This window comes from Heptranchias perlo, chromosome 36, assembly GCF_035084215.1.
Source record: "Heptranchias perlo isolate sHepPer1 chromosome 36, sHepPer1.hap1, whole genome shotgun sequence".
In the NCBI taxonomy this organism is placed as follows: Eukaryota; Metazoa; Chordata; class Chondrichthyes; order Hexanchiformes; family Hexanchidae; genus Heptranchias; species Heptranchias perlo.
In genome coordinates, this window is record NC_090360.1 from 8,302,662 (window position 1) to 8,314,898 (window position 12,237).

Genomic DNA, 12,237 nt, shown 5'->3' on the forward strand with positions numbered 1-12,237 from the left:
CTCCCCAACAGCACAGAGCACGCACCTATCCCTCCCTCCTCCCCAACAGCACAGAGCACGCACCTATCCCTCCCTCCTCCCCAACAGCACAGAGCACGCACCTATCCCTCCCTCCTCCTCAACAGCAGAGCACGCACCTATCCCCCTCTCCTCCCCAACAGCAGAGCACGCACCTATCCCCCTCTCCTCCCCAACAGCAGAGCACGCACCTATCCCTCCCTCCCTCCCCAACAGCACAGAGCATGCACCTATCCCTCCCTCCTCCCCAACAGCACAGAGCTCGCACCTATCCCTCCCTCCTCCCCAACAGCAGAGCACGCACCTATCCCTCCCTCCCTCCCCAACAGCACAGAGCACGCACCTATCCCTCCCTCCTCCCCAACAGCACAGAGCACACACCTATCCCTCCCTCCTCCCCAACAGCACAGAGCACGCACCTATCCCTCCCTCCCCAACAGCACAGAGCACGCACCTGTCCCTCCCTCCTCCCCAACAGCACAGAGCACACACCTATCCCTCCCTCCTCCCCAACAGCACAGAGCACGCACCTATCCCTCCCTCCCCAACAGCACAGAGCACGCACCTATCCCTCCCTCCTCAACAGCACAGAGCACGCACCTATCCCTCCCTCCTCAACAGCACAGAGCACGCACCTATCCCTCCCTCCTCCCCAACAGCACAGAGCACACACCTATCCCTCCCTCCTCAACAGCACAGAGCACGCACCTATTTATACATGCAGGCTGAAAGAATCTAACATTCCTGATACGGAAGGGGAATTTTTTTTTTGCAGTGGTAAATCCATTTCGCCACAAGCACGTCACAAGAAAAATTACCCATAAATTTTGTGAACGCTTAAAAAGGGCACTTTGTACCAACAATTGTCATTTCTGTTGCAGATTATAGCAATACAAAATATCCATGATTTTTTTTAAACAGATTGTTTTTATTCACAAAAACAGCATAGTGTAGTTACATGACAAGCACTTCCCATGTGATCCGTTAAAATCTGCCCAAACCTGGCCAAAATAAAAGTAAGTTGCACGCACTGACATCCCAGTGCAGTAACACTGAGTGATGGTACATTTCCATTTGATAATTACAGCTCAATGTTAATCTTGATCGATTCCTTTTATGCAAAAGGGTCAGCCAGAATCACAATCTGCCCAGATCTCAGCTGTAGAAAATTAAAATGGAATACAGTACGCCCATTTGCTAATTTAATCAATTCACAGTCCGATCAGTGTCATTTCTAATCCTTGATAACCTGACCATCTTAAACCTATAAATACCATTAACAAATGCTCACGCCCATGGGAAATCCATGCTCATGCTTTATAATAAACTTTGACACTCAAATTCAGTTCATTTTAGCAGCCACTCATCAAATATATCCTTTTATCAGGTCTCTTTCTGTACTGCAACAATTCTTCTGCATTGCCTGATGTTCATTTTTATGTAGTTCCCAAATGTTTGGTCTGTATGCTACATAAACAAACAGCTGCAGGAAATTCCAAGCCCTCCGATTTTGAAACATAACTGACAGAATTCCATCATGCCAAATAAAATTCTATGGTCCAAGGCAGTCTGTGCATTTCCTGCTACGTAACTATTGGGATATGAAATTCAGTACTGTCAAATATCAACGGTCTCTTGGGTGGGTCTGGGTCCTTGTTGGCTTTGTGAAGAAGTTTGAAAAGTCCTGTTCCTATGTTCATTGGGATTCCCATGATAATGCACTCCGACACACCTTTAGTGACAAAGGGAAGAGCCAGTGAGTGGAAAACACAGAAACTGATCAAAATCATTTTGCCTAACACTTTCTGTATAGTTACCCCCCTCCCCACACACACAAACACACATCTAACTCCTTTAAAAAAGGATAGAAGTTGTTAGGAGCAAGGAGAACGAAGATAGATGAACAGCATATTGGTGTTCAACATTATAGTTTGTCACAATGCGAATCAATACAATCAAGCCCCAAAAGTACAGGCCTAACTTACCACAGACCGAGTCCTTCTGCCCAAAGTATGCAGCGTCAAAGAGATGATCTGCAGTTTTCTCAAACGAGGCCAACATCAGAACACTTTCTTTCATTTTTGCCAAGCCAAATCGGGTTATTCCCAACACTTCACCCTGCAGAGTTAAGGATAGTACAATGAAACATGCATTTAATCTAACCTTAAATGGTGTGCAACTTAATCCTTGTTTGACATGCAGAGATGAATGTTAAAAATCCCAAATGTGGAAACTAAACATCCCTTGGAATAGTTTTGAAAATGGCTACAAATCCTTCTCTGAGGGAGGGGAGAGTGGAAGAGCGTGCATTGCATAAGCTCAGATAAGGCCAAACAGAATGAAGCATTTTAAAGGATAAGGGAAGCTTCCATTTCAAGTACCTTTTCATCTCTGTTTTAGAGATTTATTTGTCACCTCACACTGTTTTAAGACAAAGCTGGGGACAATGAAGAGAGACGGCATCCCTAAACTTTATTTCTCCATTACACTGCTTGCACTTTAGAATAAAGGATGGTTATCTGCCTGTTGCATCCCAAGGCATCTGTTTGGGACAGGCAGAGGTTGCTGAAGTCCAACCTACTGATTCCTTCCTAGTGATTGGAAGCACACTTTGCCTTTGTTTAGTGCTGCTCTTGGCAACACTGAGGGCAGCCAGAGTGCATCTATCAAACAACACTGGGATTCAAGCCAGACCACCTGGTCTGTGGCTGAGTGGCCTAAAAAATTGTTCTTCAGTGAACGCTTCATGTGCTGGGGGTTACGGATTCTAACCTTATACGTCATCAGGTCAGACAAAAGCATGACATGTCTTCTGTCAATGCTCATCCCATGATTTTTCATTGTATACTGGACCTCATGGATGATGGTAGATCGAGCAGCTTCGATACCCAGTGTCCTCTCTACCTGTGGACAAATTCAAAACATGAACTTTAAAACAAGTCAATCCTAATGCAATTTTTAAAACATAGTCAAGCAAACTGTTAGCTGGAACAACTCAGCACAGTCTGACATGGTTGACTATCAAACAGCAATCAAAAATTCTCTGCAGTGCATGGAAGGCTTAGATGAAGATAACTGTAAAGATGTCAATGACTTATTCAGCTCCGTCCCTCACATTTGAAGGAGGCTCTAGTGGGTGAGTGGCATCAATAATTAAATTCGGGGTACAATGAAAAAATGTTTTATATACACACCCACACACACTTTAATATCATACACATAAATCACCTTGAACTACAGAACGAATCCGAGAGTTGCATTTTACCTGATTATCTACAAGTTATGTTGCACGCTTGGACAATCGCGAATTGTAAAAGTGAGTGTTCAGAACCCTTTGAATGCATCACTGCCTTTTGTCATACTGCCTGCAACCATCATATATTTCCCATCTTACTGAATGTAAGCAACTGACTCAGTTAGAAGGTGTCCACAATAGTCCATTAGTTGGGCAGGTTTTCCTATTTCATAGCACATTCTTTTTCGGTCATTTTGATAGATAATTAATTCTTCGTGACTGACAGTGTACTCACAGGAACAAGAGGAGAAACCATTTCCAGGTAGCTGAGTGTCACAGCAGGTCTGTGGTTTGACAGGAGATGACAGGACACAAGCATGTGCCTGTGATTCCCAATACAATGAATTTGTGGTCTGTTAGGTCAACAGAAAGATGCTGACTGAAGGACAGGAGGTTCCCCACAGGAGAGAGAACAGTTCCTACAAACAAGCGCCACCTCGAAATCCTCTTGGAGAGATCCCAGCACGGATAACAGTAGCATTTACAGAGGCCAATGCAGAAGCCATAGACTAACATCTGGATGTGTGTGCATGCATACAGTGAGACTGAAGGATAGTATTTATTTTATAAGGAAGAGCAGCAGAGAAGTATATTACCTCGTAAGTATTGTTTGAGGTTGATTTCATTCCCTTGACTCCATGAGTTGCCATAACAGCACGCAAATTGTCCCCTTCCACCAACAGCTTGTACTTCTCCTTTCCACCTTGCTCATCAACATGAATAACTGCCCTGGAGACTTCTGGAATACCCTGGACAACAATCTGAAACAATTCAACTTCTTTAGATGGTCTCTCTTGCACACTTGGCCACACATTAAGAGAGACAAGGGGTGGGGCACAGAAGCCATATTAAAAGCTTGCAGTAATATACTCCAAACAATATTAATTTTAGCACATTTAAACAATGTGCTCAAAAATTTACTGAACGTGACCAGACAGCACCCTTCGAACCAAATAAATTTACAGCAGAGAAGGAGGTCATTCAGCCCAACACATCTGCGCCAGCTCTCGCTAACATTTTACTACCCTACTGATTGCTGGCTAGCATTGGTGTATTATTGACTGCTCTGGGCCCATCTGAAATGGTGTATCCCTGGGTGGCTTCTTTTCTCCTTCCATCTCCAGTTACCTTATTTGGTTTCCTGTAACAGCAAGGAACACTAATTCCTATTTACAAATTTGTTGCTCTCTCTCCACTTAGTTTTGTTTGGTCTTATAAAGGGTGATAAAGGGTCCACGTTCAAAAAGTTAACACATCTTTTCGCTTTGCAGATGCTGATAGGCCTGCTGTGTATTTCCAGCCCTTTTTTCACCTTATTCATATTCTGAGGTTCAGCCTTTCAATTCACCATACCTTTGGCAGCTCCTCTTTTAGATATTGAAGAACGTAGTACATCGAACTCTTGCTATTCTCTCGAGGTGTGACGCACACAACCGCTTCACCGTGAACTGCAATGTCACCTGGTTTCACCCGTAGTTTTGACGTGCAGATGGAGTATCTCACAGTTTCTGCATTCACCTTGAAATCAAGATACCAGAATAAAATTTGACTTTTTTTTGGCCATACTCGTACAGTAGAGTGCTCTTCTGAGGTTGGTTGAAAAACTTTGCTGGGGCCAAGTAAGAGAGTAGGGGGATTTGGGAGTGCTCAATACGGTCACTGGGTGGCCAAATGAATAGAGTTCCATTCCTCATGTCTAACATCGCTCATCTTGATGAGCTCAAAATAGACGAAGAGGTTAAAAAAAAGCTTTTAAAGAACAAGTGACCCCAGTGGTGTACAACATAATGGATGCCAACAGTGCACCTTTTTCGAATTCATTTAAAAAAGTGAAGATATATATACCCATGCATAAATACTTGAGTGGAATTCTGGCCAATTCACTCTGACCAGTGATGCTGTGGCCAATTGTAATTATATATAATTTATACACTCCCAGTTATACAGTAAAACTTGCAGATATATTGTCTGTATATATCAATTTTAATTTGTATGTTAACTTGAGTGTTAATAATACAAGCAAATGTTTTCCACTTTTGGTCCCCTTTACACAGTAGGTGATAATAGAAGTCCCTGTAAAAGTTCAAAGTAGATCATCAACACCTAGTTTAAATGCCACGAGTTACCACGATATGCTTAAAGAGCTGGGATTTTTAACTCTAGAAAAGCGTAGCCTTCAGGGAAATTTGATTGAGGTTCCTCAAATAAAAAAATTAGACTCAGTCCTTGTGGATGCTAGATAGGTTAGGGACACGAGTACATGTTACTTACGATTAGATGTTGGAAGGTATTTCTTTTCGCAGAAAGTCTTTGACCTCTGGGATAAGTTGCTGGCGCATGCAGTGAGTGTGGATTCGCTGCAAGTATTCAAAAGGGAGGTGGGAAGTTCCCGAGAGGGGCCAACAAACTGCGATAGAAGGTTGGTGGGTACTAGGGGATGTGTCTCCCAGAACTTGTTTGATCAACTTGGGGCCCGGGCAGGAACGTCCCAAAGTTCCCCTTCCTAAATTGTTCCAAGCTTTTTTCTCTTTTTGCATCTTCTAGATTACATAACTGATGGGTGGGTGGTAAGGGAGCGGGAAAATGGGGTTGACTGGGTGTAGCAGTTACACTAGGCCTTTTAACTGTACCTCTTTTTCATATGTGGATTTAACTATGGCTCATTAATGGTTCAGCAAGTTTATGCAGTAAGTAGCAGACTTACAGATCAGGAAGATCCCAGGAAGATTTACCAGATTTTGGCCAGGGGTAATTTGGCCAGGATTCATGGTCCTGATTGCTGTCCAGTGACCCTGGTGAAGCATGGCTGTGATGTCAGGCACAAGCAAGATCAGGCTCAGTTATTATACCCCCGCAGTTGAAAAGACTGCTGACATTCACTGTGACGACTTTACATATGAATAACGGACGCTTGGGCGAGGTACCGGAGGGCAATTGATGCCCATGGAACTGTATACCCCAGAGGAGTCATTGCCTTTCGGAGAGGTGAGAACATTTCTGAAAGAGAAAGGCAATCTCAGTACATTCACTATTTACCTCCAGTCTCAGAAGTCTGATTCTTTCCAGGGAAAGCTTGACAAGAATGAAGCAGTCATCGGGCAGGAAAACCTCTTCAACGTATTCTGAAATCTGCAAAATTTGTAACAACTAGAATTAAAAGACTTGCTTCTAGTTACATATTTCATTTAACACACATCAAATCTCTCTGTATTTTCCAAGGTTAGCACAATACCTCCAATAGACAAATCAGTTCCAAGAGGAAGTAGGACATTTTTAGTTTTTATTAGTCCTCCCCAGTTCAGGTACCAGTCACTGTGGGACTTCTGTCCGCCTCCACAGGTGCATGAAGAATCTGACACTACCCTCAATTTTCCCCATTTACACAGAACCTGCTGGTTCAGTGTTCAAGTATCTTCCACAAATATTGTCAAATTTCTGCTCTGTTCTTAGTGCATAAAATAGCAACTCTTGCAGTGCAGCTTTTAAACTAGCACCAAATCAAATTGATTCTGATTGGTGGCCACTGTATAAATCCCTGCCAGGTTCCTTGAACAACAGTGTATGCAGACAGTAACCGGACACCATCTGAATAAATTAGCCCTTAAACTATCAACAGTTCTGGATAATTCCAGGATCTTTTAAACAAAATTCCTACTCTCGCTATGTTGCTGAAACAAACCCTAATACTGCAATAAAGCTACTTTTTTAACCTTACACAATACTAAATAATTTTTTAAAAACATTTACTTCTTTACGGTCTGTATCCCCTTTCCCCCAGCCCTATATTTTCATGTTACTTTAATTACTTCATTCTAGTAATTTTAAATCAATTTAATTTTAATAAGTCTATTAAGTTTTAAATTTCCACTTACCACTTGTTCCCTGCCTCTGGGCTTTAACCACCCATTTATAAGTGTAATCCAGACTGTAAAATTTGGATGTGCATTGGATGAAAACCAGCAAAGTAATTTTTTCCAAGTTATCATGGCTCAAAGTAATGTGCTGCTGATTGTGGTCTCATACTCTACTGCCAGTTTCTTTCAGTGCATAACAGCACAGAAAAGGCCATGCTGGTAATAGACTGTGGGAAAACTTTTTTTTTGCACATGTTCACAGGTTCCCATCAGCTGGGAACACAGGGACATAAAAATCCTTCTGGAGGTGGGAGAACCGGCACTCAAGTTAGCTGCAGTGTAGTATCTAAAATGCCTGGTGCTTGCTGTCAGTGCTATCATTTTACAGAAGGAAACCTGCCGTTCCACACCAGCTGCTGCACATGCCGGCAAGAATGCAGGTGAAATGAGGATTTAAATCTGAACAGTACGTGTTTTCAATAGAATTACAGAGATTGACCTACTTCTCCTAGCAGAGTTTTTTCAATTCTTCCTTTCACCAGTCGAGCAAAGTCAGCATCATCATCTACATCAAGATGTGCTGTAATAATTGGGGTGCTGTGAATAAAGTGAAATATTAACAGGTTAACTACTTCCATATTTTGAGTTCAGTTAGTCTGGAAGAAAATGTGGAAAACAAACGTCCATAATCTTCAAGTGATTATATATAAAAAATACATCTGGCGGTCTGGAATTAAAGGCAGTGGATCAATTGACTAGCCTCGAAGAAACCTGTGCGTTGAATCTGAGGAACTAACAGTCACTTGAACTTGCTTGGTTTAGGTGGGGAAGTTTTGCCAACTCTTGACTAAGCCGACAGAGGTATGCAGTGCAGGCACTGACTCACTCCACTGTATAGACCTTCCTCTTGGCTGAAATAAGAACCACATCTGGTGCTCCATGCATCAATCCATGACCAGAACGCCTTTTCTCCTTTTTCTACCCTAACCTCTTTCTTCCCCTTTAACTCCCCAGCCCCTGAAAATGAAGTTACGTTGGAATAAGTATCCATACAGGAGAAAATGGACAGAACAAAACCAATGATTAGCTTTTCAAATTACATTCGGTTTGAGGTATCCATGTTAAAGTTGTAAATGCATAATAGAACATCCTCACTGAATAACAGTGGATATTAATTGTAATTTAAAAACTTGTACATAACTTGATTTAAAATTTAAACTACACCTCAATGCATTAAAAACTAAAACCATGCAGAGAAACAATCATATTTGGATTTACCTTATAGATTTTGATGCATTAATAATTTCTTTTATTCTGGGTACACCCAGAGTAATATTCATGGAAGCTACACCAGCAAAGTGGAAAGTCTTCAAGGTCATCTGCGTACCTGGCTCTCCTATACTCTGAGCACACAAGGCACCGACAGCAGAACCTGGCTCCATCTGAGCTCTTGTTAATGGGAAAAATATGTGAGAGATCAAGAGAAATGCAACAGTGCATTAGGACTTTACAAATGTTAATCAATTTTTTTTTAAACAAATACAAAGTTCACATCAGGAGTTTATCTTATTGAGGTTTCAACTTTTTTTTTACAAAGAATAATAAAACTCAAGCTGGGACCAGAAGAAAATGAAAATGTTTCCAGTAATAGCTTTGTAAGATCAGATTTTGTTATGTTAAGATTTGACTAGAGGTAAACTAATTCACATTAAGTCTCACTATTTAATATGGCAGTCACTTCAGTTCTGGTCATCAGAGACTCTTTGTCCATTATGATCTACTATATAGAATTGGATTCCATTGCACAGGATTGAAAATAGAGGTTATTAAAAGAAAAAGTTAGGTACCGTGCCTAACATCTGAGTTATTCAGAGGATTATGTTTGTGAGGAATGGCCAATTTTTCCTGGAGGTTTTTGCTCCATCTGCTGGTGGTCGTATAACCTGTATTTATCCATGACATCGGGGCACCCATACTGATTGGCCAGCATAATCGTTATCTGATGAAAGGTTATCGACCTGAAACGTTAACTCTGTTTCTCTCTCCACAGATGCTGCCTGACCGTCCGAGTGCTTCCAGCATTTTCTGTTTTTATTTCAGATTTCCAGCATCCGCAGTATTTTGCTTTTGTAATCATAACCTCACTTGGACGACAGATTCTCAGTTCTAGCTAGTAAGGTCCGATTTCCACACAACACAAGCTTTCCACAAAACAGACTGCACACCTGGTACAATTCTGACTGGGGCGTATCTCTTGTGGATGATTCTGATCAAATATTTAAGTTTACAGCTGAATTGGAATCAGAATTAAATGGCTTAGACTGACAGCTAGTTTAAGGTGTCAGCCTTGGTTCAGTGGTAGCACTCTTGCCTCTAAGTTAGAAGGTTACGGGTTCAAGTCCCACTTCAGAGACTTGAACACCTAATCTAGGCTGTCACGTCAGTGCAGTAGTGCACTGTTGGAGGTGATGTCTTTTCAATGAGACATTAAACCGACGCCCCCTCTCAACTTAATGTAAAAGATCCCAGGGCACTATTCAAAGAGGAGCAGGGGAGTTCTCTCCAGTGACCTGGCCAATATTTATCGCTCAACCAACAACACCAAAACAAAATATCTGGTCATTATCACATTGCTGTTTGTGGGACCTTGCTGTGTGCAAACTGGCTGCCACGTTTCCTAAATTACAACAGTGACTACATTTCAAAAGTACTTAACTGACTGTAAAGCGAATTTGTGAAGTCCCAAGGACGTTAAAGGTGCTATATAAACACAAGTTCTTATTTTCTTCTTTCTTTCAAATCCTAGTTGAATTCTAATAAAGTTTACCTATTTCACCAGCCAGGAACAAATCTAAATGCACTTCAAGTAAGATTGTGTCAACAGATAAATTCCACATGCCTGCAACATCCACTAAATGTTTTAGCATTGCATTGAATTCACAATGCAAATTTGGTATCTTCCTGCATTGCAGGTTGAATCAAACCCTGTCATTCAAAAATGTTCCTGTGCAAGCAAAAAAATTAAATCTAAAGAAAGCAATTCCATATGGATCAAACCTCTTGTGAATCAGAAACAGTCAACAAAATTATAATTTAATCCCTGATTAGGTCTTCATCGGGTGCTATATTCCAAATTCCCACGCTCTCTGACCACATCAGAAAACTGAAAATCCTCAAAATTACATCAATGAAAGAACTTCTATGAAAAAGGACTGCTCCTGCCTTTGTGCAGGTTATGTAACGAGATCAAAAAGGCAAAGTACGTCAGCTTCTATTAAATCAGCTCATGTCAATAAAATGGTTCGACATTTAATGAAAAGGTACTCAAAATGAAGCAAAAGAAAAACTTTAGCTGCTAAAACGTAACAGTTGCAATAGTACTCAAACAATACTTAATACAAAATACTGTAGGCAACGCAAGCTATTTTGTTAATTCAAGGGTGAATCCTGGAATTTGATGATAATTTACACCCAATACAGAACCTCAGACCTGCACATTGGCATCTCACCTCATGTACTTGTCCCTACAGGTTTCTAGAAATTTTTCTACTTGCGCAGGAGTAATTCGGTCCAATTGGTATAGAACTCGGGGCTAAAGAAATAATTAAAGATTAGTTAAATAATCTAACCAAAGCACATTTACAAAAAGCACTCCATTAGCGTACAAAGTGAATATATTTGACCCAATTTTATTAACGCTGAAAATCCAAAAGAAGTACTGTTATGACCACATTAGAAAACATTAGCATTTGAATCCAACAGAATATAGTATCAATGAGATTAATCATATCACTTCTTGTCTGCAGTGTGACAAAAGCACTATAAACTTTTATTAAGGAATGCAATATTGAAATCAATACCTCGGTAGTTCCATTGTCATTAATGCCGTATTTATCTCTAGTTTTCTTGATCTTATCAGAAAAATCCTTGATAAAATTTCTGATTGCCTAAAGAAAGTAGAAGAGTCAGATTCAACATTCAGAACTTTTTGCATTAAATCCAATTATTTACCTTTGATGAAGAGCTGAATAATTCCTCAATTCATGTATATTTCTCAGATTTAGAATACAGTACGAGGTTCCTGGAATGTTCATATTCAAATTCTATTTAATTCCAAAAAGATCAGTAGAATATCAGATTAAAATACAAAGTAGTCCTGTTAATTCTAAGTCATTTTTGCTTGAAAAAAGATTTGAATTTAAATGAAACAGCACGGGAGGCTTTTTGCACAATTTCAATTCAAATTAACAGCTGTTTCATCTATAAATGTCACATCACACTCACTAGTCCAAGCTTAGTGTCATTGCAAAGAACCTGAACGACAGATTTTTACAAACTTGTTTTGGAACAGACTTGAAGTTGGTAATTTAATCTAGTGAAATCTGTTGTGTTTGCTGTTACTTCTTCCAATTTTATTTCTTAATAAACCTAATTCAGCTTATTGCTTGAGCTATACAGTCGGTCAGAGTATCATTTCCCTGTCTATCAAAGAAATTTAGAGCATGAGGCAGCTCATACTATATTTAGTGAGCTCATCGGCAGAACAAGATGTCTATTATTCGGCCTAGGTACACTACATCCTTAATTACTTTGGGCATATTTCAGTTCACAGGAAGCATTTGCTTGGCTGTGGATGCAGCCCTTTGCGTTAGGCACAAGAAAAATTATCTGGAGAAGCCTGTATCATTACCAGAAGTTCCTTCAAGTTTAAAAAAAACACACCATGCCAAGCCAATTTTCATGCACTTTCCACTCGCAATCAAGAAGCTGAAGACTCCCAGTTATGTTCATTCCATCACACCAATCTAATGGGTAATGCTGCATATTAAGATTTGAGCACACCAGTAAGTGGGAAAGTACACAGTGCAATGTTGCACTGAGCCATACAGACCAGCAACATTCTTAGGTCAATTCTTGACCTGTGCTTGGTTAGCTAATCTAATCTAGTACCAGGGTGGGGAAGGGTGCATAACAATTGACCTCAATGCCCCAACGGTAAGGAAGAGCAGAAATTAATAGCATGGGTTTCCAATGCTGAGAATTATCCAGCAATGTGCTGACTATGTTACC

At 40.6% G+C, this 12,237-nt stretch overlaps 1 protein-coding gene across 2 annotated transcripts in view; it reads right to left on the reverse strand.

Annotated features, from left to right (window-relative positions):
• Positions 1-925: 925 nt before the first annotated feature.
• polr3a (polymerase (RNA) III (DNA directed) polypeptide A) overlaps positions 926-12,237 on the reverse strand; it is a 51,072-nt gene continuing 39,760 nt past the window's right edge. For both annotated transcript variants that reach the window (XM_067972487.1, XM_067972486.1), the window contains 10 exons: positions 11,028-11,114; positions 10,677-10,759; positions 8,446-8,616; positions 7,671-7,764; positions 6,350-6,442; positions 4,667-4,831; positions 3,910-4,074; positions 2,791-2,922; positions 2,004-2,136; positions 926-1,750 (listed from right to left, as the gene is read on the reverse strand). In XM_067972487.1, the coding sequence (XP_067828588.1) occupies positions 1,602-1,750; positions 2,004-2,136; positions 2,791-2,922; positions 3,910-4,074; positions 4,667-4,831; positions 6,350-6,442; positions 7,671-7,764; positions 8,446-8,616; positions 10,677-10,759; positions 11,028-11,114 (1,272 nt within the window). In that variant the 3' untranslated portion in view covers positions 926-1,601. The remainder of the gene's footprint in view (positions 1,751-2,003; positions 2,137-2,790; positions 2,923-3,909; positions 4,075-4,666; positions 4,832-6,349; positions 6,443-7,670; positions 7,765-8,445; positions 8,617-10,676; positions 10,760-11,027; positions 11,115-12,237) is intronic.